Source organism: Erithacus rubecula (assembly GCF_903797595.1).
Source record: "Erithacus rubecula genome assembly, chromosome: 16".
In the NCBI taxonomy this organism is placed as follows: domain Eukaryota; kingdom Metazoa; phylum Chordata; class Aves; order Passeriformes; family Muscicapidae; genus Erithacus; species Erithacus rubecula.
Window position 1 is genome coordinate 11841674 of NC_136668.1, and position 26440 is coordinate 11868113.

At 45.2% G+C, this 26440-nt stretch overlaps 2 protein-coding genes across 3 annotated transcripts; one reads left to right on the forward strand and one right to left on the reverse strand.

The window, feature by feature from the left end:
- Window positions 1–704: 704 nt before the first annotated feature.
- ATOX1 (antioxidant 1 copper chaperone) lies at window positions 705–5825 on the reverse strand. Its single transcript, XM_079320143.1, has 4 exons — window positions 5682–5825; window positions 4065–4140; window positions 2643–2799; window positions 705–907 (listed from the first exon to the last, which is right to left on the reverse strand). The coding sequence occupies exons 1-3, from the start codon at window positions 5685–5687 to the stop codon at window positions 2666–2668; spliced, it is 216 nt and encodes a 71-aa protein (XP_079176269.1). The 5' UTR covers window positions 5688–5825; the 3' UTR covers window positions 705–907; window positions 2643–2665.
- Window positions 5826–7475: 1650 nt separating this feature from the next.
- G3BP1 (G3BP stress granule assembly factor 1) lies at window positions 7476–26131 on the forward strand. Of its 2 annotated transcripts, none has more exons than XM_079320145.1 (12): window positions 7476–7971; window positions 18653–18766; window positions 19918–19999; window positions 20365–20538; window positions 21336–21426; window positions 21928–22021; window positions 22410–22614; window positions 23027–23128; window positions 23516–23627; window positions 23946–24071; window positions 24179–24288; window positions 25048–26131. In XM_079320145.1, exons 2-12 carry the CDS (start codon window positions 18672–18674, stop codon window positions 25252–25254), a joined length of 1398 nt encoding a protein of 465 aa, XP_079176271.1. In that variant the 5' UTR covers window positions 7476–7971; window positions 18653–18671; the 3' UTR covers window positions 25255–26131. The 2 variants fall into 2 exon arrangements, with proteins under 2 accessions (XP_079176271.1, XP_079176270.1); XM_079320144.1 differs by having other exon boundaries at window positions 7558–7971; window positions 24158–24288.
- The last annotated feature ends 309 nt before the right edge of the window (window positions 26132–26440 follow it).

Below are 26440 nucleotides of genomic sequence, written 5' to 3' on the forward strand. Positions count from 1 at the left end.
ACGAATCTGAATTAGTTGTGAAAAATCTCTAAAATATAGAGCAACATTTTACTCCAAACTTTAGTTGCTTTTCCTTTCTGTAGAACAAGCTCCCTGTGACTGGTAGGCGTGGGAGACATCCCCCATGTGAAACAAGAGACAGCAGACTGGGACACACACATGCAATCCCTCCACTGGGCTGAAAACCTGAATGAAATGAAAGCAACAGTACATTTGCTTTCAACTGTAGTGAAAGCAACTGTAGAAGACTGGTCACTGGGCCAGGAAATGAGACCTTGGATATGCCCACACCCTTCTCCTTCCTCCATCCCTTCTGTATTTCTCATCAGCTCAGGCATTCTCTTTTGTACACTTGTGCCTCAAGGCCACATCGAGCTCAAAAGGACACATGGTTATCCTGGACTTGCAGGGGCTGCAAAAGCCCTTTTTCCCAGCACTTGCATCCAAATAGAAAGTTTGTTTGTTCTGTGATGGAAAAACAACTTCCAAGATGCAGATTTCTCTGAATCTAAGTGACATTCAAGCACAGTTCTCCTGAGATGTGTCCCTCAGGCAGAGGTTGCAGTCAGTTTCTAAGGATAGCTGCAATTTCCTGGGAGACTTGTCTTGCATGGAAAGGAGAATTTTCCATCCCTAAATGCTGCCTCTTTCACAGAAAACCACTCAAAGCAGTACAAAGACACACAGGACACACAGACATGCACTGAAAGTTAAAAGCAATGCCTCAATTTACTGTGGGACTAGAAACCTCCTCCTCCAGACCTCTCCACTTTTAGAATCCAAGGCCCAGCTGTCTCCTCCTGCCAGCCCTCTGCTTTCCAACATCTGGCAAAGGTCAAATGACACAGCAAGCTGGGAGACATGCAAACAGTTAAGCCATCTTTTTGCTGAAGTCATGTGTGAGTTCCTGCAAAACAAATACATAAATGAATAAATGAATAAATGAAGGGAAAATAATACCAAGGCTCAGAGGAGATAATGTTATACAGAGATGCCCTCTGCTGGTCAAGCAGGAAGAGGGCCAAAGGAAATCTATCCATCAGAGCCAGGGGTTTGCAGGGGTTTGCAACTTCCCTCCCTCCTTTTACAGATGGGCTCCTAAAAATATTCCCTGTGTGCTGTGCAAAGTTTAAATTTAGTGGATTTTTAGCCTGATTACTGAAGTGATCTTGCAAGGCCAGCCCAGCCCTTCACTCTCCTCTGTTCTGGGTCTTAAGATCCTTGGGGAAGTCAGAAAGTTTCAGCTAAAATGCAACAGGAAAACAAAGGCATCCAGAGAAATGCTCTGCCACGCTGGCCAGCTGAACTGACTCACCAGCTGCCCTGATGTCATATAAGGAAAGAAATGGGAAAACTGGGCCAGGAAAAGAGACACATCCCTATTATTAGAGACTGTCTTTGCTGTAATAGTTAAATTCTGCAGACACTTAACACATAATCCACAAGTCCCTGCAGTTTTAACAGCCCTTGCAGTCAATACTAGGAAACTGAAATACAGTGAAAACTATTTGAGGCACTGATCAATTCAGAGCATGTCTCCCTCTGTTGAAGAGGGATGGTTATTTGATTACAGCTAGGATTTTAAACAATTTCTAAGAAGCACAGAGAGCTTGCTCAAATGATACAAATTGCAAATTTTAAATCTGTTGTCAGTCTATTAAACAATGCAGATCTATTGCACACACATCACTATCAGCTCAGCTCTTTCTTGTATCAGTTTAATTCCTGCTGGTTTAAATCCCTGATTTAATTTACTGACTGGGAATTAAATCAGCATGAACTGGTTTCAGTGCATCTGTGCTGGGTATTTGTGATGATCCAACCAGACCATTAAGAAAAACATGTCACTGGATGAGAAAGCTCCACAGACAGAAAAAAATTCTTAGGATATGCTATGTAATAATTTTGCACACTAAAGAACAATACATGCAGTGAGTGGGCAGCCCTCTCCCACTTTGCTCTTTTACACTGAAATTGAACCTTGTCTGCCAATACATTTTACAGTCAGCAGAGTTTTGTACATGTCTAGATAATGCTGGAATTCTGGGAAAGATGACAGGCTGCAGCAATGAGGCTGTCACTGGGGCAGACAGCTGGCCAGGGAATGTGTGTACTGGGAGCTATTCTGAAACCCAACATTTGACATCAGAAGAGTGCCAGGGAGCTGCTGTTTTCCATCCTTGAGTTTAGTGGAGGATTAACAGCCTTATCAAGAGAATCAGCTGTTGGAGGTCCTTGTGCTAAGAGCCAACCCACAGCATCACACACCCAAAGGGGTCTTTGTGTCCCATCACCTTTCCTGCCACTGCTGGGACCCACCACTCTCTCTGGCCAGCTGTGGAGGGTGTTTGGGATTTGTTTTCATGCACACTATGCTCTGGCACACTCTAGGTTCACCCAGGAATGGCACAGAGGCTGTGTTCTACCTCTCCACTAGAGCCAAGGCTGGGATCACACAGGCTCTGCAGAACAGTTAAGAGGTTCCTGTGTATGCTCCAGCTCCTTCTCTGATATGAGGGGTTTGCTGAAGCTGGACCTGCAGGTCTTTTTCAATCTGCTTTCCAGGAAGATGCCTGTTTTACTGGGAGAGCTGGAAAAAGCTCAGATGTCTCTCTTCCACACTAGATACAGCTGGTATATACCTAGCTCCTCACACCAGGCAAGGCTACTGTGCAGACTTCTCCCCAAGGTAGGAAGCATTCTTTCCAGTCTTCTTGAGGGTTTCCAACAGGGTGTCAACGTTGTGCTCTGAGTCAATACACACCTTCTTGTTGGGCAGGTCAATATCAAAGCTGACACCTATGAGGAAAAAAATTTGCACAGTTAGAAGCAGCCAAATGGTGTAAGCACAGGGAAAGCTCACCTTCACACATCTGTGCCCCCCAGGGCATCAGTGAAATGGATATTTATCTCCTGCCAGCACACTCTGATACCACCACCAGCCAGCAAAAACAACCTGGTGTCCTGCCAGCAGTGGTATGAAGGAACTCAAATCTGCTCTAGCTCCACATCAGGCACCACACACTCTCAACTGCTTTAATCTGCTCACCCCACCTTGGATCAACACAACCACTCATGTAAGAATCAGGGTAAGCTGAGTTCAAACCAACCACTAACACTTCCATCCAGCTCAGTCTGTGCTCAGGTTTAGTGTGGACAGGGTTAGCAAAGGCTCAGGACAAGAGGCCTATACTGGTAGTACCACCTAACAGCAGGAAGTAAAAGGAGGGAAAAGACATTTTACCATGTGGATTTCCCAGTGCCTAATACAGGTGAGCCACTCTCATCCCAGTGAGAGGAACTGGATATGCAGCCTCTATCCAGTTTTGTATTTTCACCTGTAGGCATGTATCAGCTTTGAGAGCTCTGCCACATCATCATATGAGGCTGACACCAGTCAGCCTGGTCAAGAGGGATGGAGGTGCTGACAACCACACACAGAGAAAATGGGATTGTCACAGCTTGGCAACAGGGTCTGGAAGAAGTTGCAAAGCCTTTGCCTTGGTGGCTAGAAGCTGTTCTTCCTTCCAGGGGAGCAGGTCCTCACAACTGACAAGTGCAGGCCAGATCCTTCTCTCTTGGAAATGGCAGCAAACAGGAGACATGGGCTATAATTTTCCAGCTAGTATTAAAAATAGGCTACACAGACAACCACCAAATGCTCTGCTCAGCAGCTCTTCACTGTGACTGCTGATGACAAATCTCAGGGAGCACCACAGACACCCCAGGCCCCCTTGGAAACACGGCCAGGCAGGACATTCCCCTCCTTTCCCTCTGGCAGCCTGAGCAGGGGTCTACCAGTGTCCTTCCCAGAGGGTTCAGGGTGAGGCCCTGGTGACTCAGAGCCACCTGCAGCCGTGGCAGCTCCTCCCTCCCTTGACACTTCTCCAAGGGTCACAGACCTGCAAACAACCAGCAACTTGTTACCAGCTAAGGAGCAGGCTCAGAGCAGAGCAAGGAGAAGTTTCCAGCATTCAACTTTTACCCCCAGTGTTATCCTTCAGGATGGAGGTCCCCAGGGCACTGCCCTGGAGCTGGATGTCCCACTCCCAGCACTGACTCACCTCCCAGCCTGTGCAGGACACGGGTGACAGCATTGGAGCAGCCCTCACAGGTCATGTCCACGAAGAACTCGTGCTTCTGCAAAGAAAAGAGGCAGTCAAAGAAAAGGGATCAGGCAGAGCACAGCTGAAAATACACCATGAGCACTCCAACACTTGCCTTTTTCCTTGGGGAGGTGGATTCAAAGCCTCTCAAGCCAAAAGGACCCCATAAAGGGACCCTCAGCAAAACTGAGAACTCTTGGTACTCCTCCCCATGGTGTCCTTGTGCTGTCCACCATAGCATAATCCTGAGGGGCCTTTGGAGATGGTGTGGCTACCTCCAGAGTCACACAAAGCACCATCCCCATGGCCTCTGCTGCACTGAGCCTGTCCAGGGGAGCCACGGAGAAGCAAATCTGCCTTCAGCTACTCGCTGTCCTAACTTAAGTCTGTGAGGTTCTCAGTCTTCCCCATCCTATTCTTCGTGCATTTACAAGGCTTCTGGTCCCTAACATAATCAAAATATAAGCAAACCACAAATTTAGTAAGCATTAGTGCTGTTTTTTCATCCCTCCACTCCACTGGGGCCCCACTGATATCTTCACTACTCGTGAGCAATGCTGGGTCAACAAAAGGCTGTTTGCCTGCAGCTAAGCACTGCCTTCAACCTTTGGCATCAGATGCCTCCTAATTTCCTTCTCCATCACGTTCTTTTTACTTTCCTTAAAAAAGAAAAGTAAAACTATTGCTCATTTGTTACTTGCAACCCATATTTCCTTCTATTCAAAACCACCCTGTGCCCCCTGTCACTGCGAAACTAAAACCCTCTTGGGATCACTGACCCAGGAAGGAGCTTGGGATGGAAGCTCTTATTAGCTTTTTTTTCAGTGGAATTGCCATTTTTATTTCCCAAAAGCCCTGGGTGCTTTGGGGAGGTGTGTGGGCAGGGGGGTAGACAGTTCCATCAATGCTGCCCTTGTGTGTCCCAGCTCTGGGAGCTGGGGCGGGGTGAGGTTTGGGGGAGTTCGGGACTGAGGGAGCCCAGGGGGACTGGGGGAGCCTTGGGGGCTGAGGGAACCTTGGGGGGCTCAGGGAGCCTTGGGGGCTGAGGAAGGATCTGAGGGAACCTTGGGGGCTGAGGGAGGATCTGAGGGAGCCTTGGGGGGCTCAGGGAGCCTTGGGGGGCTCAGGGAGCCTTGGGGACTGAGGGAGGATCTGAGGGAACCTTGGGGGCTGAGGGAGGATCTGAGGGAGCCTTGGGGGGCTCAGGGAGCCTTGGGGACTGAGGGAGGATCTGAGGGAACCTTGGGGGGCTCAGGGAGCCTTGGGGGCTGAGGGAGCTGCAGGATCTGAGGGAATCTTGGGGCGCTAGGGAAGCTTTGGAGGGTTGGGGAGCCCCGAGGAACTGGGGGAGCACGGAGAACTGGGGGATCCCTGGGGGAGCCTCGAGGACTGGGAGAATCGGGGGGCTTGGGGGAGCCCCAGAATGGAGAAGCCTCGGGGGGCTGGGGAGCCCGAGGAGCTGAAGAGCCCCGGAGGTTCGGCGAGAACCGAGGGTCGGGGGATCCCCGCGGCCGCTGCCGGCAGCGGACAGTGAGTGCCCTCCCTGCCCCGCCAATGCTCCGGCCCCGCACCCACCGGCATGGCGGAGCCGCGCTCCCGGATCCCCGATCCCCGATCCCCGCCGGCGGCTGCGGGCGCGGAGGAGGAAGGGGCGGGCCGAGGCCTCGGGAGGCGGGGATGCCGCGGAGGGTGAAGGAAAAAGCGGTGGGGAGCGTTGGGGTGGTGGCTGGTCCGTGTGGGGCTCCATGAGCGGGTGCTTTGCTCGCTTCCAGGCTAAGGATCAGCACGGGCTGAGGGGGGGATGCGGGGAGAGCCATGAAGATGGGGCCGGGCTGATAGAGCTTATTCTGCTCCGTTCTTTGAGGTTTTGAGATTTATTGGCTTGGGAGAGCTCCTGTAGACTGGATATTAGGGTGAGAGGTTTTGGGGAGTCTCTAGTGCAGAGCAGATTGAGAAGAAGGGTGCTGGTTTCTGAAGAAGTGTCTGCTTTGTTTTCTTTTTCTTTTTTTTTTTTTTTTTTTTTTTTCCTTCACTGGCTGTATGGCCCTTTGAAGGAAAAACGAGCCCCTTTCTGAAAAGCTTGATGAGTCAGGGTGGAGGAGGCTGTGGCAGGGCTGGGATCAGCTCAGGTGCTTTCAGGGTTGCTGGAGAGGGGACAGAGCATCCCATCAGGGCTGGGAAGAGCTGGTTCTGCTGGGGCTGTGGTGGGTGTAACACTTCCCGACCAGGTGCTGGGTGTGAGCATCTTCCTGCGGAGAAACCCAGCCTATAGCAGGGAATGTAACCAGCGTGTTTCTTGGCCACACCAGCTGGGGGTCAGGGCATTTTTTTTTTTTTTTTTGAGGTGCACAGGATGCTGTACCGGTGGTTTTATAAAAGAGGAACTCCCTGCCCCACTATTGCTCTGCAGATGGATGTCCAGGATCCCCCTGGCAGAGTTTATTCAGGATGGGTTGTTGTGCTGGGTCACTGGGTTCAGGTTAAACTTTGTAAAAGTCTGCAGTGCTGATTTATGAACTGGCAGATTGCAGCGTAGCTTAGGCTAAAAATAGCCAGGAGGTATTGGGGGAGGATATTAATGCCAAGCGTGGCCCCACGCCAATCCACTGTCTGTATCTCTTGCTGCAAGGCATGGCAGGGAGGGCTTCAGCAGCGCTCAGGGATGTGCTGGTGGGCAGGAAGTCGTTTTTATAGGGTGAAATCTATCTCTGAGTGCTTCATGTCATAGATACATATGGGATGGGACGTGACACAAACAAATGGAAAGCTATGGCTGCCTGGAAGCTGCTTAGCTCTGGCTCACTGCCTGCTCCCATTCCCTCCTGCTCTCCGGGGTCCCTGGACCCGAACCTGCTGGTGAGCAAAAGCATCTGAGAACTTCCAGGCCTTTCTCCTCCTTTGAGAGTGTGTTAGAAAACGCTTGGATTGTCATTCCTCCGGGGCAGATGATGCTGAGTCTGCTTTGCTCAGAAGCTGTGAGGGAAACTCAGCAGCTGGATGAGGCCGCCAGGATGGGCAGGGGTCAGTGACCCCAGTGACCAGCACCTTCCGCTTCGCGTCAGCGGCCGGGGCTGTTTGGTGGAGGTGCCCCCCGCTGGGGGTTTCTCTCAGATGCGTGGGCCAGGTGAGCCCCAAACAGCCTGTGGAGACACAGTCAAAGCGGGCGGCCACTGCCTGCGCACTGCGGGGAGCCCGCAGCCCTCGGCCGCAGAAGTCGGGCCCTCAGTGTCCCCTCAGCCCGCACATGGCGCCCGCCGCCATATCAGCGCCGCCCTCCCTCCAGCAGGGGGCGGTGCGGAGCGCGGGACGCCGCCCCGCGTGGCCGCCGCCTGCCCCTTTAAGAGCCGCGGCGGGAGCCTGTCCGTCATTGCCCGCCGCGCCCTCACATTGGCCGTCGCTCCCCGCGGGGCCCGCCCCATCTATAACGGGGTTTACCAGCACCTTCTCAAGGGCGCTGCAGTGCGGCTCAACCACACTGCGGCGCCCGGCGCGCGCCGCCTTGCGCGCCTGCGAGCGCGGGGAGCGTCGTCCCATTGGCCGAAGGGCAAATCTATCAGCAATCGCCCATCGCCCATTGGTTTATGCGTCTGTCAGTCACTCTCACGGCCCTGCGGAGCGCTGCCGTATGGTTGGCTGGCTGAGCTGCCCCTCAGCTCTCCGCCCGCCTCCTCACGGCTGCGGGCCAACCGGCATCCGAATCAGGGCGAGCGCCGCTCTCTGACTGGCTGGGCCGCGCCCGCTGGGGTAGGCTGCGCGCCGGATATATGTAGCCGGCGGCAGAGCACGCCGCTGCGTGAGGCGCTTCTCGTCCGCCGGGCCTCTGTGGTGAAGCGGCGCCTCCGCTCCCGTCCCGCTCTGCCCGCAGGTGAGGGGGTTGGGGGGCGCGGGGAGGCACCGGCGCGGCCGCGCCTTGCCGGGGGGGCCGCGGGCCGCACGCACCGCCCCGGCTGCGAGGCGCCCCCGGCTCTCAGTAGGCCGCGGGCCGTGCGGGACGGCGCTGCCGGCGCCCCCCTCCCCCTCCATCCCGCCCGGTGCCCGCGGCGCTTTGTGGCGGGCGCCCTCCCGCCTGCCCCGCGGCCGCGCAGCCCTCGTGCGTGTCCGGAGCCTTCGCCCTCCTGCCGGCGCCGCGGCGGCCTCGGAGCTCCCGCGGGAGCGGTGCGGGGCAGGGGGGCGGCGGGGGATCGCGGGCCCGCATTGTGCGAGGCGAGGTGTGCGGGTCGAGCTTTGTTCTCGGATTTCCAGGCCCGGGGGCTTTTTCGCCGTCTGCTTTTGGGTTTTGTTTTGGGCAGGTGGGGCCGGGGAGGAGCCCACCCAGAGCCCGAGGTGTTCCTCTCCGCAGTGAGTTGTAACTGCGGATGGAGGGGCAGTGCTGGCTGCTCGCACGGCCGCACCTGGCCATCAGCTCGGGGTGGCTCCCTTGGTGTAACTTTATAGGTGGAGGAAGTTATAATTCGAGCAGGAGAGCGTGGATCTTATCCTGGTTTGCCGCATGACCTTGGCTGAATCCGAGATTAGGCTAAGATTTAGATGCGAAGTAGTGCTCGTAATGAGACTTTCCAGCATCCTTTAAGGCCCCAGATGTACGTGCTGGAGAAACCCCAGAGAAAAGGTTTCGATGCATCTTCCAGTACCTCCTAATGTTGATCTGGATGTTCCAACGTGTTCCTAATTCTCAGCGGGCTTACCTGGTAGCTTTCTATGTTAAGGCTTGCATGCATAGAATAAGTACCCCTTACCAAAAAAAGGATTTTTTTGTTCCACCATCGGGAGAAAGCAGCATTTGCAGCAAGCCGCCATGTTTCCAGTGTGTGCTATTTTTGGCAAGCCCCTGCTCTCACAGCCAGGAGTGACAGCTTTAGGAAATCTGGACACTGCTATCAAGCTTTGGAAGCTGATGCTTCCAGATGCCATAAATCAAACGTGGGGAGGGGTGTGTTGGACTACTTTTTTTTTTAGCTAACAGAGCTTGTTAAGTTGATGTCATAAAGGGAAGTGCAGAAGTTGACAGACAAAAAACTGCATTTCACACCTTTCCTGATATTCTTCCCTTGGGCCAAATTTTCACTTTTCTTACTTTCTTAGTCTCCTGTTCTCTGTCTATGAAGAATAAGCCAAACGATTTTGCTAGATAGCTCTGTGATACTTCCATAATGCTGATGGTAGCATCTTCTCATCCTGTGAACTGAACTCACCTTTCCTGGACTGTTTCAGGCACCATATGTAATGATGTAAAGTTATGAGTCTAGATTTTTTTTTTTTTTTAAAGCTTAGTGGATGGCATATATGGCTAATTTGGAGGTTGGCTGGTAGTATTAGTGCTTAAAGTCTTGCATCCTTTGTGATGGAGATCTCACGACCTTTTTGACAGCATCACATGTTGCAGGGGCTGGTTTGCCTGAAAGGCACTACTAAAGCCTGCTAAAAAGTGTAATTGTATATAAAAATCAATGCAGGAACCTTTGCAAATGTATATAATAATTATACAAATCTTTTAAAAACCTTAATCTTGTATACATCAGGTTGTAAAGAGTGACCCCAGTTCCTGTCTCGTGTTAATTTGTCCAGTGTTTGCTTGGTTGTGTTCTTTTAAGTGTGGACTCCTTAAGTGGGAAGCATAATGAAAATTAAAATAGAAAACCTGGTGGACAAGACTTCATCTATGTGTGCCAAGCAAATCATCTTCTGTTGGGGATCTTTGCATTTGTAGTCTGAGAAACAACAAAAGCACACAAGAGGATTTGTTTGTGCTGTCATGGCAGGACCACTGCTCTGCTGCTCACTTTGCTGCTGGCACAACAGCATCAGTGGAGTTCAACACAACTGATGGAGTTTGAACATCTGAATTTTAAACAGGATCTATATGCACTCAATGAAACAGCGAATTCTTTGTTTCAGAGCTTTATTTTGCAAATTGTAAGGCAAACATATAGAGCAACACTTACTGCAAGGGAAATGAAGCAAAGGTAATGTTGCTTTAAAATATATCTTGGCATTTGTTGAAAACAGTAGGATCTGATGAGAGAGCACTCACAAGACTGGCATAAATGGCCTGTTTAAATTAGAAAGCATTATTCTAGTTTTTAGTATTAGCAGTTGGGCCTTTATATCTGAGGTGATGACTGATGAATCAAAGAGGAAATCCAAGCAGAGCAGGACTTTAGCAGGGTGGTGCTCCTTGCTGGGCTGGCTGCAGTGTGCTCTGCTTGGAACAAACCAAAACCAAAAGTGATGGCTTGCTCTAAAGGAGTGGGTGCCTATATAAAATCTGCAAAGTTGAAGTAATCATTTTTCTTACTGGGGTACCTGCTAGTGGACTTGATGACCTTAAGCAACCTCATAGAGTAATTAAAAAGGAAAACTGAAGTCTGATCCTCAGGTACTGTAAAAGAATCCTTAAACTTTGCAGGCAGTGAATGTTGTGCTGGCTTGAGGTCCCAGTTTGCTATATTAAGTCTGGACCTGTTCCAGGAGGGCACGGCTGGTGCAGTGCTGCTTTCAGAGCAGGAGCTCGGGTGCTGTCAGTTATGTAGGAGTGATCTGTGATGAACCTGATTCCTTGCTGAGGCAAATGTGCAGCACTGCACTGGAAAATGCTCCTGCCCATCTTCCATTTTCATCTGCTCTGCCCTGTGCTGTTTCCTGGCTGCTCCTGGGCTGGCTTTGTTTTGTTTTTAATGTAACAGTGCTGTGATGATAGGTCAGTCCTGAGTGCCAGGATACAGCTGATACATCAAGTTGGAGTGTCTTCTGTGACCTAAGTGGGTAGAGGTAAAAGAGTTGATTCTCTTTGCAGTTGTCTGTTGCTTGGCATGCAGAAAATATTTTGAATCTTAATCTTGGTGATTCTAATCTGAGTGGCATGAAGCTTGAATTTCACTGTAGTGTTGGTGTAGCTCAGCGTTCTGATCTACTACTCCTGACTGCTGATGAGTAACTTTTGCTTTTTTACTTCAAGAAGCTGCACTGGAGCCAAATGGAAAATTTGCAGACCTAAGAAGATGACTGGACCTGCTGCCAACTTCATCGAGATGTTGGAGCAGCTCTTGGATGTCAAAACAAAACCTGTTCTAATGGCAAAATCACAGGGTCTAAGTAAATGCTTTATCATGAAGTGGTTTGGAGAGCAGTATAGGCAAAAAGCTGACTTCTTTTTTACTAAAGGAGTAAACAAACCACTCAGCACTACCCTACTGCTCTTAGGATGAAATTTGCATGTTTAAAATGTAATTTTGCAGAAAAACATTGCTTCTAGTTGAGAGGTAAATGAGGTTCAAATAGGTTCAGTTAGAAAGGCAAGTCCTTCCCCCACATTAGAGAGCCCATTTAGGATAATCTGATTTTAAGATTATTAAAATGTAGTAATATTTCTGGGAATTCTTAAGGCTTTTGAGTTTTCAGAGAACTCAGATTCTGAAGAGGAGTTCCTTTTGGACTTCTGTCAAATCACAGGGGCCGTGTGCTTTTCTGTAGTCCTAAATGCAACAGAGCTGTCTTTTTGTGAGGATATGAAGTGTTGCTCATTAGGCTCAGGACAGATCACCTTATCTTAATGTTACTGCAGGTAACTGCTGCATAGAAGTAATGATTGACTGGGATCAAGCAGAAATTTGGAAGCCAGAGGAAACAGCTTTAAAAAGAAAGGGGAAAACCCTCAAACCCTACCAGATTAAGCTCAGCACCCAGGGAAGGCAAAGTGTTTTGAGGGAATCCCAAGCACCTTGTTGAGAATTTCTTACTATATAATTTAGTTAATAATTTTCCTTACCCAGTTGAATGTTCATCCCTCACTGAAATCCCTAGAAATAACATTTCTCCAAAATTATCTCTTTTCTTTTAAAATCTGACTGAAAGCATTAGAAGTCTTCAGTTTGTCTCTTTCTTGCTTGGTAGAACTGGAAAATACAAGAAGCACTGATTTTTGTCCAAAAAATGGCAGACTCCATCGTATCCATCAACTTGCGGATCACACTTAGGTTTGTTAGCAAAAACACAGGCAGACTTCTACACTGACAGCTCTTCAGCAATTGCTGGTTTGTTTATTTGTATTCTCCCAGTGTTTGAAGGGCTGTGCATTGCTGCTGAGTAAGGCTTCCCATCTGCCACTGGCAAGCAGAGGGATTTTATGGTACTGGCACAGGCAGTGCTGAATGTAATTCTGAAATATTTTTTTAATCTTGTGATGAAAACTTTTTAAATTGTGCCTAAATTGTTTGAGTGCTTGGATGATTTGGTAGAAATAGTTAATCTTGTAACTTAATTTTTCTTATCCATATGTTGGTGTAATACATGGCTTTTCTAGAGTGTCCCTTGTCAGTGTGTCTCAAGGCTTCAGCAGGGGCTCAGGCATTGCTCTGTCTTTCTGCTACATCTGGATAATTAGGCACAGAGAAAGCTGTTTGCCTGGTGATTCTGGTTGCTGTGTGATTTATTTTTTTTTTAGGATCCAGCTCCCTGTAACACCTCAAGTATCTTATGAATGTAGGCACTGCCTGTCTTTGTAGGTTGTGTGGGTCACAGTGGAGATGAGTCACAAGTGAAAGGAGAAATAGCTGTGCTAAGTTTGACAGGCTAGATCCACGTTTTATTAGGTGTTGGCTTGGAAGATTATTAAAGGCTCCTCTGTCTGCATGATACATTCACACTGCTCTCAAGTACCTGCTTCTGGAAGTTCATGGTGGATACACTCATCTTACAGACTATCTCAATGTTTCCTGGAGATGCTTGTAAGAATTGAGTGCTGGTTACTTCAAATCTTGTCCCAGTTTGATCCTCAAATGTTTATTGCACAACTTATCCCACCATTGAGCTTCCATTGACTGTGGCTACCAAGCATCATATTCTGTGGAACAGTGCTGACTTTAGGTAACTTCTTCCAGGGTGAATAATTTGCCTCTGAATCTGTCAAATGGCAGAAAAGATGAGCTGGTTACAGGTAGGCAGCTGTAATGGCTTGTGTCTGAAATACTCAGGGCTGTGCTGCAGTGACATTGTCTGCCTCTGCATCCAGTGGGAGGCCAGTAATGAGACCTATTTTTTAAAGCAGATTAGTGTTTTGGGACTTCATTTGCCTGCTTATTTGAGGGACATTTTCAGCTCTCTATAATTTAGGATTAGGTCAACAACTGGATTGTTTCGGGTTTCTTTGTTCCTCTTGGATAGTTAAGGCTGCATTAAAATAATAAGAGTATCAGAGTATCTGCAGTCTTTGTGTTTTAAATGCACATTTACTTAACATCACTCTTCCTACTTGAGAGCAAGCTGGTGTGCTGATGTTAATCCCCGGCTGGGATGGGCCCTGGAATTTGCCGTAGGGTGCAAGTTTAGCTTGTGTTCCATTGTTCACTTCAGTGTTTTGTGTCATGGTTCACACAGGTACCAGCCTTGTGTTGTTTTTCTTTTATTGCTTAGTCAGCAGCAGAGCAGATGTTAGTCATGTAAAATGTGTGAAGAGTTGGAATTAACTGTATTTGTTGTTTTGTTGTTAAACTTTGTCTATATCATGCCTCTTAGAGGACTACTGGGCGTTTTCATTACTATTTTTTGGTCCATAACAGCAGCAGTAACTGTTTTGTAGAGCTGGTTATTCCATCTAGATAAATGGTATGTGGCTTTGAGCATGCTCACCTGTTGCTAAGCAACTTGGAGAAATCCCAAATGGCACTTAATTATGCAATCCTATTAAGTATTGACCAGACCTTTAATTTCCAGCAAACTTGCTGTTTGCCACATTTGTAGTATGTTGTGCTTGGATACAGACACTTCTTTTCCATGTGAGCTTTTCCTGCTGTTTCTTTGGTTTCCAGAAAGCCTTTTTAAGTTAAGGAATTCACTGATACCAAAATGAGGGAGTGGAATTGTGTGAAAAGTTTTGGCATTCTGAATGGCTGTTTTGGCACCCTGGAAACTCCACCAGTTTGTAGAGGTGGAAGGAGTGGAGATCAGATGGTCACCTTAGAGCATTTGAGTAGCCAAAGGAGAAAGGGTGAACTGCTGTGTAATGTTTTAGTCAGGACTAGAATGCATTGTAGAAACTTTGGGTTCCTTAAGAAGGTTCCTTTTACTGAAATGCAAGTGAAAAAATGTAATTAAAGATGGCAGAGAACAAAGAAGTGAGGCTAATGTTAAAAACACATCAGAGCCTGTCAAGATTGAATCAGTTTTAACTTGTCTTCTTGTTAGTTCTGACTTTTTTCTTGACAGAAGATGTTTAAAATTGCCACACTCATTGGGAAGTGAGATTTGGGTTTTGGTCCTTTGGCCTGTTACATCAGGCCAAGGGGCTTTTGCCTGAGTCTTGGGACTGGTTGTCCTGAGAGCCCAGACATCCTGTGATGTTCAGAAGAAGCACTTCTGTTGTGTAGGAAGTCCAGTAGAAGCAATATTCAGGTGAAACTTGTCTGATTTAAAAATTAAAGAAACCCAAATCAACAAAAAACCCAAACCAATTGAATTAGGACAGCAATGATTAGTTTGCTTTCACCATGTTGCAGTTTGGTAAGAAATTAATAACCAATGCCAGCTTTGAGTGTTGAGTCCATTTTTCTGAACACTAACATACTAATAGGTTTTGTGGACCTAAATCTGAATTTGCTAATGTGGAATTTACATAAATGGCTCTAATTTACATAACAGTATTTTAGAAATTCAGTGCCTGACATTGATTTTCTGCCAAGTGGGAGCATTGTAACAGATGGTGGAATTTTCCACCAGCCAGGTGATAACCACTGTAAAGGAGGTATTTGTCTTCCTCTAAGCCCTTGGCTTAAGGATGGGGCTCAGTTATGCTGTAGAATTGTTATGGTGCACTTGTTATAATTTGACTTATCCAATTTGTTTTACATATGGGATAATATGAATGCATGATTACGAATGAATCTTAAATAATCAGATTTTCGGCTTTTCCTGTCAATTTTCACCCTTTCATCGTTATGTCAATTGACAGGAAAATGTGTGGATAAGCTTTTATCAGGAGTAGTGTAGTGACAGTTCAAACATTTGGTGCTATTATGTGCTGTGCAATGAAAATGCAGTATAAAGTATTAAGTTTTTCTTGGATCAGGGAATAGTGGAGTAGTAAATTGCTCATGAGAGGTAGGGAGTAAATAATCTCTGAGGAGATGCTTGGCTCCCACCATTCAGGTTGTGCTGGCTGGAGAACAAGAGCAGATGGCAGCTGGCAACGTAGCAGCAGGTGCAGCAGCAGTAAAACCAGATTGCTGTCCTCTGATTAGGTCATGTAAAGGTTTTTCCCATTTCTTTTCAGATCTGCTTGAGAACAACTGGGTACTCAGCAATTCCTCTTTTCGTGTTAGGAGTTAGTTCTGATATAATTTTTTTTTTTTAATTAATGCTCTTAGCAGCAGGGAAGTGGTCTTCTGTATATTTTTAAGCCACTTGACTTCCAATATTTCTTGAGACCAGCATGGAAGATAATGTGCCTGTGGGTTATTGCAGGTGAGGGCTTTCACTGAAGAGCAGAAATCTGAAAGAGCTGTTGGTGAATCAGCTGTTGAGATTTGAGTGCTACAGGAAATTTTGCTATAATGTGAGAATGTCAAGCTTTGTACATTGGTGTTCTAGGAAGCACTTGAACATAATTCTCAGTAGAGCCCAATTCATCATTTATCAAAACTGAATAGGAAACCTGCCTATTTCCATCTGTAGGAGTAAGCTTGAATTCCAGGGAAACAAAGAAATTAAGTGTATCTCCTGTCATTCTCCAAGTGGTGAACTTGGTATATGGTAGGACTGGCTTCCTGTAAACTGATAGCACGGAAGCAAATTTTTAAACTGTTGTGGGGCAAATAAATCCTGCATTGTGAGTTAAGCTGACTGGAGATAAAAGTGCAGGATTTCTGTGTGCCATCTCTGCTCCCACTGCTTTAGGGTTGACCTGCTCCTAGAGCTTCACAAGTACTCAAGAGGAAACATAGTGGGATGAGGAAGTCAGCAGTGGTAGCCACCACTCAGCTGTACTTTACCTTTGCTGTGTTTTCTTATTGCCTGATAATATTTTATGGGGATCTCCTTTAACATGCAGTAGAAGGCAAGAGTTCATCTGGAAGTTTTTGTCACCTCAGATTGTGCTGGGTGTTGGACATCTGTATCTGTAATACATTACACTTAGAGTTCAAAGGCTTCTGCAAAACCACAGATGGTGGAACCTTCCTGAAATGAAAGTGATTTACAGAATCTGAGCATTTCCTCTAGGCCAGACCTAGCCATGGACTATTTCTTCCTCTTCCTTTCTGCTTGGTTACCTCTTGAAAATATCCTCAAACAGCTGAAAGCTTCTGAATGTTTTGAAAAGCCTCTTTGAGTTCTAGGTCATATTTAGTTTTATTTTTTTCTGCACGTTATCGTAAAGGTAACATGTCTTTTTGTGGTGGTGATAGACATGTTCTGCTGAAAGAGAGGGAGTTCATGGACACATCCTCTGGAGCCCACCAGATCTTTTTCCCTGTGTTTAAACCTAGAAAGAAGTGTTTTAAAACAGAGAAATCTTCCCTATCTAAACTTAATAAGATGATCAAGTGTAATTGTATTAAAAGCAGAGAAAAACAAATCAATGTATACAAAATTGCAGTTCTTCTGGCTTGAACCTTAGTTGCATTCCTCCAGCAAAGCTGGATGCAGTGCATTCTGGCCCCTGCTGGGAGTTTGGGTGTGATCACATCCTGGGTGTTCTGACAGTGTGGTTAAACATTGCCTTGTCTCTTGATTATCATGTGTTGGGTGTTTGACCATTGATTGAGATATATGAAATTTGCCAGGTTCATTTGGATGTAGCTTCACCCAAAGTACCAGCTTCCATGGCATCTTTTTAAGTACATTCATCTCTGAGGCTTAGAGCTTCTGATTTGCATTTCTGGTCCCTCCAGCAGTGTGATTGTGAATTCCTCTGCAGCCCTGTGTATGTTGTGTGTTTGAAGTTGTCACTGCAATAACACCAACCTGGTCACCTCTGTCTTCTGAAGCTCTGCTGTCAGTTTTTGGTGTCTAAAGGACAAGTTCTCTGAAATTCATTAAATACAGTGGATATGTAATATTTAAGATCCCTTGGATGAGCTGGGACAGGGCTTTGTACAAGTAGGTGGGAAAGCCAGTATTTTTCTTTCCCTTTTGTTTTGTTTGAAGGATATGTTGTGGCCAACTCAGTTTTCCCAGGATATGGGATGCTCTTGGTATAGTGACAAGAGAAAGCTTGTCCTAAGACATGCCTGGCTTGGCATGAGCATTTGCAGGCTCCATCTGAATTAGTCTATGCTAAAAGACTGCTTAATTTGGTTTTTTTTCCCCCTCAGTCTGTATTCCAGCTGGAATCCAGTCTGGGTTTTCCCCCCATCATTGGTGCCACTGTTTCTTGTTGCTATTTATAGTTATCAGTATTAAATAAAATCAGATAAGTAATTGATGATTCCTGAATTCCTTTTTAGAGGGATGTCCTGGGGTGACTGAATAGTGTTGGTTTTGACTTGCACATCACACTTGGAGAATGTGCATATGGAATTTGAATACCATGTATTTGGGAAAAGGGCTGTGCAGTGAAGGAGATTGGGTGGCAGTAGTGAGGAGAAAGTTCTTTCAGCAGCAAAACTGTTTGCTAAGCCCCCATTCTCTCTACTAATTGGCACAACTGAGTGTGATGCAGCAAACCTCCTGTTGATTCTGTATTTAGTACCAAAAATATGCCCTGGTATTGGTATTTACCCCTATGAGTTTAAAACTATTTTGAATAAGTTTGAACAGTGTTTGAGTATTTAAAAACAAGAAAATGTGGGAATGTCCTTGATTTGGGCTGGCTGTCCTGATCATATGTGTATTGTGTAACTGACCTGCAAAGACTTCTTGTAACTAAAGATCCATGGTAGGTAGGTAGAAGTTGCCCAGATGGATTTGTCCCTTGGCATGGGTGATGCTGTTCACTTGACTGGTGGTCTGAATTTAAGTGAGAAGTGACTTGCTGAGATTGGTGGAAACAGGGGAAGAGCAGTGTATATTTGTTTGTAGCATAATAATTTTCATATAATGTAATATTCTTCCAGAGCTCTAGACACTCACAGCAAGTACTGCTGTGCTGCTGATAAAAATAGATTGGACTTATTCTGACCTTCTGAAAATGCCCCTAATACAGTAGCACAGGCTTTGCCTGAGAACATCTGACTTTTAATTCTGATTGTGAAGTCAAGTGAGGTAAGTAGAATTTGGATCGACTGTAAATGTCTTAGCCACTTAGCAAATCCTCTTGAAGGACCTTTGCTTGCCACCTGGGTTTTACTGAGGATGTGTGGGATGATTAACTACTGGCAGGTTATAAGGTGACCTCCCTAGGCCTTGCAGCCTCTCCCACCTCTGGTTTGGTACCCAGGAATCCTCTCCCTGGCACCAAAACTCTGACTCTGAAAACACATTGCTTAAACTGCTTACAGGGGTAAAACACAGTGCTGGTGCCTGCTTTCCGCTGTGATTAGGTGGCTTATGCAATCAGGATGTGAACAGCTATTTGAAATGCTTGTGCTTGATGGAGCTTTTGTTTTTTTCCATAGTTTTCAGTTGACCAAAGAAATGGTGATGGAGAAGCCAAGTCCCCTGCTGGTCGGGCGGGAATTCGTGAGGCAGTACTATACCCTGCTGAACCAAGCACCTGACTATTTGCACAGGTACAGCTCTCTGCTTCACTTTCACCTGGTTTTCTCTGTGAATTTCTTGTGTGCTAAAATAAGTGAATGATCTTATTATATCTTAGCTTGCTGAATTTGGTCACTTGAAAAAATTATTTCTTCAAATGTTGAGTGTCGTTTACTTTTGGTTTTGATCAGCTGGGTTAAAAGATAGATAATGAAGATTACAGGAATTCTTTAATTATCTGAGTTCTGGTTTGAACTGAAATTCTTCTTGCCAGTTGTGCTTGTAATTGAGACATTCAAGTTTTTCTGTAGTTTTTGGCTTGATAAAATGCCCCCTGACTAGGAGGAAACATTGAATAAGTTGTGTGCTTGTGTGGTGGTCTCTCTTGGGAGTCATACCAGCTCTTTCTTAAAGGAAAGTCAGGAAATTATGGATATGCAACAAACTATAATCCATTACCTAAACAAATGGGTTCTATTTGGTTTGACAGGTATCCTTCCTGAAACTAGTCTTGTTTATGAAGGTGCAGTTTGTTTTGCTGTGTTGTGAGCAGCCAGATAAAGTTTTTGAAACCTTCCTGCTTCCAGTCTCAGGAACACTTACTCAAAGAGTGTTTCTCCACTTAGGTGGGCAGCTGACCTCATCCCTTTGGGTCAGAGGACAGTTGACTTTGTGCCATGGAATCCATTCCAGTATTTTTTGTGCTGGCAGAGTGCAGTGCTGTGGTGCTTAGAGCTTTCAGCTGGTTACCTTTCAGTTACAGAAAGGAAGATTTACCTGCAATACTTTTTTTACTGTAGAAGAGGAAAACAGTCCCATTGCTCCCTGCTCAAGCTTGAAATCAGAACTTGAGGAGGGGGAGCATTCAGCGTTCCAGATGTTCAGGGTGTTGCTTTGGGGACCTCATGCAGAAAGGGGATAATGGGATTGGATCATAAGCTCCCATGAGACTTTAGTTTTGGCTGTTGGTGCCTGAGTCTGACACACCTTGATGCTGCAGCTTACATGAGAACTTTGTTTTCCCCTCACCCACAGATTGATAACAGGATTATGAGATTTTGTGGCTTTATTGTAGCAATTCAGACAGGAAATTTGAAAGTGTATTATTCATACTGCACTCTAATATAGAGGCTCAATGTTCTTACACAGGAAAGCTTGGCATTAAAATACCTCTTTCCTACAGGTTTTATGGAAAGAACTCTTCCTATGTCCACGGTGGCTTGGATTCCAATGGAAAACCAGCTGATGCAGTCTATGGGCAATCTGTAAGAACTTTGAAAAAGAAAGCTGTTCTTTCCTTCTTTGTCACCTTTATTGTTGAGAAGAGAACTGTATCCAGCTGTGATTCGCCCCCACCCTGTTTAAGTGTTTTCTGTAAATGAAAATAAAAATGGGGAGAAAAAACCCTCTTGACTGTAGACAGCAATAGTTGAGCAAAATGTGCTTCCTTTATAGAAAGCCCATAATGTAAAATTGCTTGCAAAGCAAACTTAACAAGCATCCTGCTAACTTTCTCCAAACTTAGGGAATGTACCTTAAACCAATTTTTATGGTTTTACTTTCTCTGAAATCTGCTAATTTAGCAGACACGGTTTCTGCAGCGTAACCCACGTTATGCTTCCTTTCCTAGGATATCCACAAGAAGGTGCTGTCACTAAACTTCAAGGATTGCCACACAAAGATCCGTCACGTGGACGCCCACGCCACCCTCAACGACGGGGTGGTGGTGCAGGTGATGGGGGAGCTCTCCAATAACATGCAGCCCGTGCGCAGGTTCATGCAGACCTTCGTGCTGGCTCCTGAGGTGGGTGTGCTGCCCTGCCACGCCTCCCCTCTGCCTCTGGGCTCTGCAGTCTCAAGGGTTACACTGGGAAGGGAACTTGGCACACAATTCAGCAGTCACATTCTGAAAATTCCTTTGGGAATGATACTGCTTCTGTATGATTGTACATTAACCTTGGATATTGAAATCGGTTATAAATATCCTGACTTTTGACTCCTAGGTTACTGCAACACATTTTTTTTTTTCTTTAGGAATATTAAAATTATGTTCTCTTTGATTTGCTCTCCTAGCAACTGATCTTTTTACCAAACAAGTAGTGTAGAAAGAAGAAAATGCTTCCTATAACTTGAAAACATACATTCCAGATTTTCTTGTTTGTAAAATGCTGACTTAGCATTTGAAGTGGCATTTTAAAATAGGGGTTTTTTTAACAAAGCAGTTCACAGAATTGAAAGTGATAGTGAAAAAAAGGAGTGTTGCAAGATCACTATTTTCCAATGTGACTTGGAGATAATTGATACTTTGGACACCAAGGAATTTGTTACTCACACTTCTTCAGTATTGTGAGCTATTGGAAGTAAAAGCACTTCAATAATATTTTTTTTCTTTGTTCCACCCATACTGTGCTTGCTCGGAGTGATGTCTTTTTTCTATCTTGTTTTCCTGCTGCAAATAACATTTTTGTAAAAGAGGCAAACTTGAATTAGTCTTGTGGGAAGGATGATTTGCTCAAACCTTTCTTGTTTTCACATTATTTCAGTTTTTACATTACTGGATTATTGTAATTGATTCAGTTCTTCCCTTTGATTTGCTTTTAGGGCTCTGTTGCAAACAAGTTCTATGTCCACAATGATATCTTCCGCTACCAGGATGAGGTTTTTGGGGACTCTGATACTGAACCTCCAGAGGGTAAGCTGCAAAAATTTTTGGATGGTTCTGTTGGTGTTTGGTTCTGGATCTATATCAACATTCTGTTCCCAGATCAAAGAAAATCATCTTGCTGGAGTAGACAGATCAGTGTTAAATTTCATGTGCTTGTAGATTTTTTTCCTTGCCTGTAGTTCTTCACAGTCCAGCAAGGAGTTGTGACATGCAGGTGATTTTTTTCTGGTGTGATCTGTTTCTATTGCAAGAGCTCTAAGACTTATTTTGGCAGTTGCAGTCAGATTTATAGGTTATAAATCTGGTTCTCTGAAGTATTTGGAACGTGTTTTTTAACCTTGGTCAAAACTGAGTAACCAAAGTGATAGTGGAAATATAAAAAAGTGTTTCATGTCACATCTCTAAAGTGCTTCTTCTGTGCTCTTTGGTAGAAACTTCACCTGTATTTTGTGGTAGATGACTTGTGTTTGAGCCTCATACTAAAGATGTTTTATGTTTTTAAAAATTTTTTTTCCTAATCTAATTTAGAATCAGAGGAGGAAGGGGAGGAACCTGAGGAAAGACAGCAGACACCTGAGGCTGTTCCTGATGATAGTGGTGCTTATTATGAGCAGGCTGTCAGGTAATAATATATTTATAGATGAAGTCAGGTGTTGTGTGAAACAGGCTGCTTGTGGGACAGGTCACATTAATTTTTTGCTATTAATAGCTTTCTTCTGACAGTCAAAACATTTCTATTTATTGATCAGCTGAAATCAAAATACTGTTAGGCTGAACATGGAGACCCTGAATTTTTTTTTTGGGTTTTTTTTTTTTTTTTTTTTTTGCTGCTTTATAGTGTACCAGTGCAAAATTTGCATCCCTGTGCAATGTGGCCTTACTTGGCCTTGTTCTTCCTCTCAGATGTCATGTGCCTGACTTGTATATTGGATAAGTAGCACTGTTTATCACCAGTAACAGAATAAATACAATACCACCTCTCTCCTGCTTTTTGTGCTGCTGTGTAATAGCAATGACATTGAGGAACACCTGGAAGAGACAGCTGCAGAGGCAGAGCCTGAGCCAGAGGCAGAACCTGAGCAGGAGCCTGAGCCAGAGGCACAGGAAGAGAAGTCTGAGCCAGTATTAGAGGAATCTGCTCCAGAAGAGACTGTGGAAAAGAGTCCTTCTCCAGCTCCTGCTGATCCAGCTCCTGCAGTGCAAGAGGACTCCAGGGTAATGACTCTTTTATCAGTATGGCTCTTCTGTCTATTTACAGAGCTGTACTTTTACCTGGGGATTTTTGTCACTTCTCAGTGTTAAGGAAGGTAAAATTGGACAGATTGGGACTTAGGAATCCAATACTTTGGTTAACCTTGGTGCAATACTTGGTGTTGGGCCACTGCTGTGTCCTGTTTCAACTCTGGAATTCAGAGATAGAGTAGAATTATGACTCCATTGTAATTACACTGAGTCTTTTGAACTTAAGTAATTTGAAGGAAATTGTGGGGAAATTGCTATTGGCTGGCTCCTGATTTTCAAGTATAAGTTAAAATTTGTTCCTGTTACCCTGTGTCTCTTAGCTGTCCTATCAGTAATATATTTCAGAAGGAGATGTAGTTGTTTTTATCTTTTTTTTTTTTTTAAGACATTTTCCTGGGCATCAGTAACCAGCAAGAACCTTCCTCCCAGTGGGGCTGTCCCAGTATCAGGAATACCACCTCATGTTGTGAAAGTACCAGTCTCGCAGGTAGGAATCCAGCACCTGGAGAAGTTCAAGCACTAAACTGCTGACAGGGGAAAAAGGAGTGAAATCTACTTTCTTCTGGTTTGATTCCCCAGGCCCCAAAGTCTAGCATTCTGTGATTCCTGATAGACTTCATGAAGATGTTATTCCTTGGGTTTTGGGTTGAGAATTCATTGTTCCTCATGGAGGAAAACAGGGAATGCTCATATGAATGCTGCTTGCTTTTACCATATAAGCCAACATGAGCTGACATTTATCTTAGTCACAGGTTGAAAATACTATTACCTTTTCCTGTATTGTTTTTATTACCAACTTGACAGTGAGCTCTTAAAAGCTGAACATGCTGGTATGTCTGACTCTTAACTGTCCCTCCTTTTTGAATCGGTGCAGCCCCGCCCTGAGGCAAAGCCTGAATCTCAGACCCCTCCTCAGAGACCTCAGAGGGATCAGCGGGTGAGGGAGCAGCGAACGAGCATCCCACCACAGCGGGGTCCTAGGCCAAGTAAGAGAAGCTGCAAAGAAGCTGTTTTCTGCTACTTAAAGATTTTGAGGAAGCACAGTGATAATTAAAGCTTTAAAATCTCATTATTTTTGTCAGTAAGCAAACGACTTTTACTCATGTAAAAGTTTAAGCTTGGCCTCAGCCAGGTGATAAAATCATTACACACTTGGTAGTGAAGAATGGTTTCCTTTTTTATATATGAATGGATAGACAGTGTGAATTGGTTCTTTCTAGTGATGATAATTCTGACCATGCCTTGTTTTTCTGTTTGTTGTGGGGACTAACTTTTCTAAAATCAGTTTTGCTTTTTTGCTCAAGTTCGCGAGGGTGAACAAGGCGATGTGGAAACCAGGCGGATTGTGAGATACCCAGACAGTCATCAGCTGTTTGTTGGGAACCTTCCCCATGATGTGGATAAATCTGAACTTAAAGACTTTTTCCAAAGTAAGTTGATTGCTTTGCTGTCCTCTGGGGGTTGGGGGTTGCAGCCATGGGCGTGGTTAACAGAGCATTCTAATGTATGACCCAAGAACTCGGCTTCTCTCTTGCAGGCTATGGCAATGTTGTTGAACTCCGCATCAACAGTGGTGGAAAGCTCCCTAATTTTGGGTTTGTGGTGTTTGATGATCCTGAGCCAGTTCAGAAGATCCTTAGCAACAGGGTAATTAAATAAATTCCTAGTCAGTGGTTTTTGGTATGTTGACAGCAGACAGTGTTTTTCAGCTTAAGTGGAAGAGATTGTATTTGATCCCTTTAGGTTTTATTGAGCATATTAAAGTAGGTGTGATGTTTTTCCCTCTTAGCAAGATTTGTTCAGTCTTTTACCATTGAAGTAGCTTGTAGCAGCTTATTACAGAGCCTTTTTCTAGTGGGAGGTTGCTGAACACAGGAAGTACATAAATAGGTTTCAGGAAGACAAGGTAGAGAGAGTCTGATTCTATGAACAAGTAGAATCTTGTTTGTCAGAGGCTGAAAGGAGAAGCTGTATTGGTGTGCACCCTGAAAAGAATTTTGCTAACAAAGGCAGGAGGTACCTGCTCAGCCTGTCAGAGTGATTGCCAATGCAGAATGTGTGCCCATGCCTGCCTGCTGTGGTAGGCAGGGACTCTGAATGCACTCTCACAGCCATGCAGTGAGCTTGTTTACAGACCAGCTCTTTTCTGTGACACATCTATCAGAATGTTCAAGTGTTAAGCCTGAGATGGCTTTTCAAGGGTCACTCCTTCACATCTTCATTTTCTCCAGTAAACCCCAGGACCGGATGCATAGTTTGGCTATTGCCATTGTTCAGTAAGTAATCCTAAGATCCTTCAGTCTTTCATGGAGAGTAGGGTATGAGAGAAAGTTGTAGGAATCTGCTTGACCTTGAAGAGCTCCTGGTGGCCCGTTAATGACAGTACCTTCTCTGCTTCTGTTGCAGCCCATCATGTTCAGGGGAGAGGTGCGCCTGAACGTGGAGGAGAAGAAAACACGAGCTGCCAGGGAGGGTGACCGCAGAGATAACAGACCCCGTGGACCTGGAGGCACCCGTGGGGGGCTGGGAGGTGGGATTCGAGGGCCTCCCCGTGGGGGCATGGCCCAGAAGCCAGGATTTGGAGCTGGAAGGGGGATCGGGCAACGCCAGTGAATCCATCGCCGATGTTGACGTGGTGGCGCAAACCCTTTTTCCTGCAGATTTGTGAATTTCAGCCTTGGGTATCTTGGAATGTGGCCCTAGCCTGTTATAGACTGCTACGTTTGATACTATTTTGGCCCCTTTTTGTTTGTGTTATGGTTCTGTGATTTATTTTTTTCTAGTCCTTGTCCCAGATTCCAGCTTTGTGGAACAACGTTTTAGGAAAAGTGGATTTTAAAAAGAAAAGAACTGAATTTTCCTGTTCACCTCAAACTTACGGACTGATTTTTGGTTTTTTGGTACCAGTGGTTTTTCCTAAAGGAATGTCTTTCTTTTTTTCTTTTTTTTTTTTTTCCCTCCCCTCTTTCTACTGAATTTGGGTGCAGTCAGTGGAATAATATTTCACGTGCATGCGTTCAAGAGCCTGTAGGAAAACATAGTTCTTGGCAAGTATTCCAAGGGCAGAAAAGCAAAACTCTTGGTGTTTCTTTGAGGGTCATATGAACATCCTCCAGTCTGGAGACATTGCCACTTGAAAAATTGACTTTCACCTTTCTCTCTGTGGCGCTGTAAAAGTGGAATAATGGGTATCCGTAGAATCTCTTTTCCTTTTGATACATGATCACAGCAAGGAATTCGAACTACTGTTTTACCACTTTGAAATTTTTGGATTGTGGGATAGGTTTTAAATGTCTAGAACTTGACTCTTCAAACACTTTTCCTGAACTTGTGAAATTTTTTATTGAAATAGGGAGTTTTTTTCATGTTTAGTTTGTATTTGTATAAAAAAAAAAGCAAAATTGTTGTGCCTTCTATTTATCTCTCATTCCAGTTTTGGCAAATTGTTTAAAAAAATAAAAATAAAAAAGGTCTAGATTTGCTTTATCAAGTCAAGAGTACGTTGGAGTTTTTCCAAGGGGAAGAGGCTCTTCAGTCACTAGGTTTACAAGGTAGAGGTGGTTGTAGCTAAAGCTTATAACACCTGTGCATCACTTTGGCTGCATTTAAATTATTGAAAACAAATACTTTTTGGATGCAGAATTTATAACTTGAACTTGAAGGTGGGCAGGTCCTGTTGTTGTGACTGTTGCAAAGCAGAAATATCTGTGTCACATCCTTTCCAGTTCCAACTACTGTTACTTTTACAGTACTTCATTCCTTGCTTCAGACCTGAAGTGGGTAAAGAAGGAATTTTTTC

Bases quoted from the DNA above. Each gene is read 5' to 3' on its own strand.
- ATOX1 (XM_079320143.1), bottom strand. The intron at 2,800-4,064 runs GTGAGTCAGTGC...TTTTCCTCATAG, and splicing joins TGTCCTGCACAGGCTGGGAG to GTGTCAGCTTTGATATTGAC.
- G3BP1 (XM_079320144.1), top strand. From the start codon at position 18,672: ATGGTGATGGAGAAGCCAAGTCCCCTGCTGGTCGGGCGGGAATTCGTG. The intron at 21,427-21,927 runs GTAAGCTGCAAA...AATCTAATTTAG, and splicing joins TGATACTGAACCTCCAGAGG to AATCAGAGGAGGAAGGGGAG. The intron at 22,022-22,409 runs GTAATAATATAT...GCTGTGTAATAG, and splicing joins TATTATGAGCAGGCTGTCAG to CAATGACATTGAGGAACACC.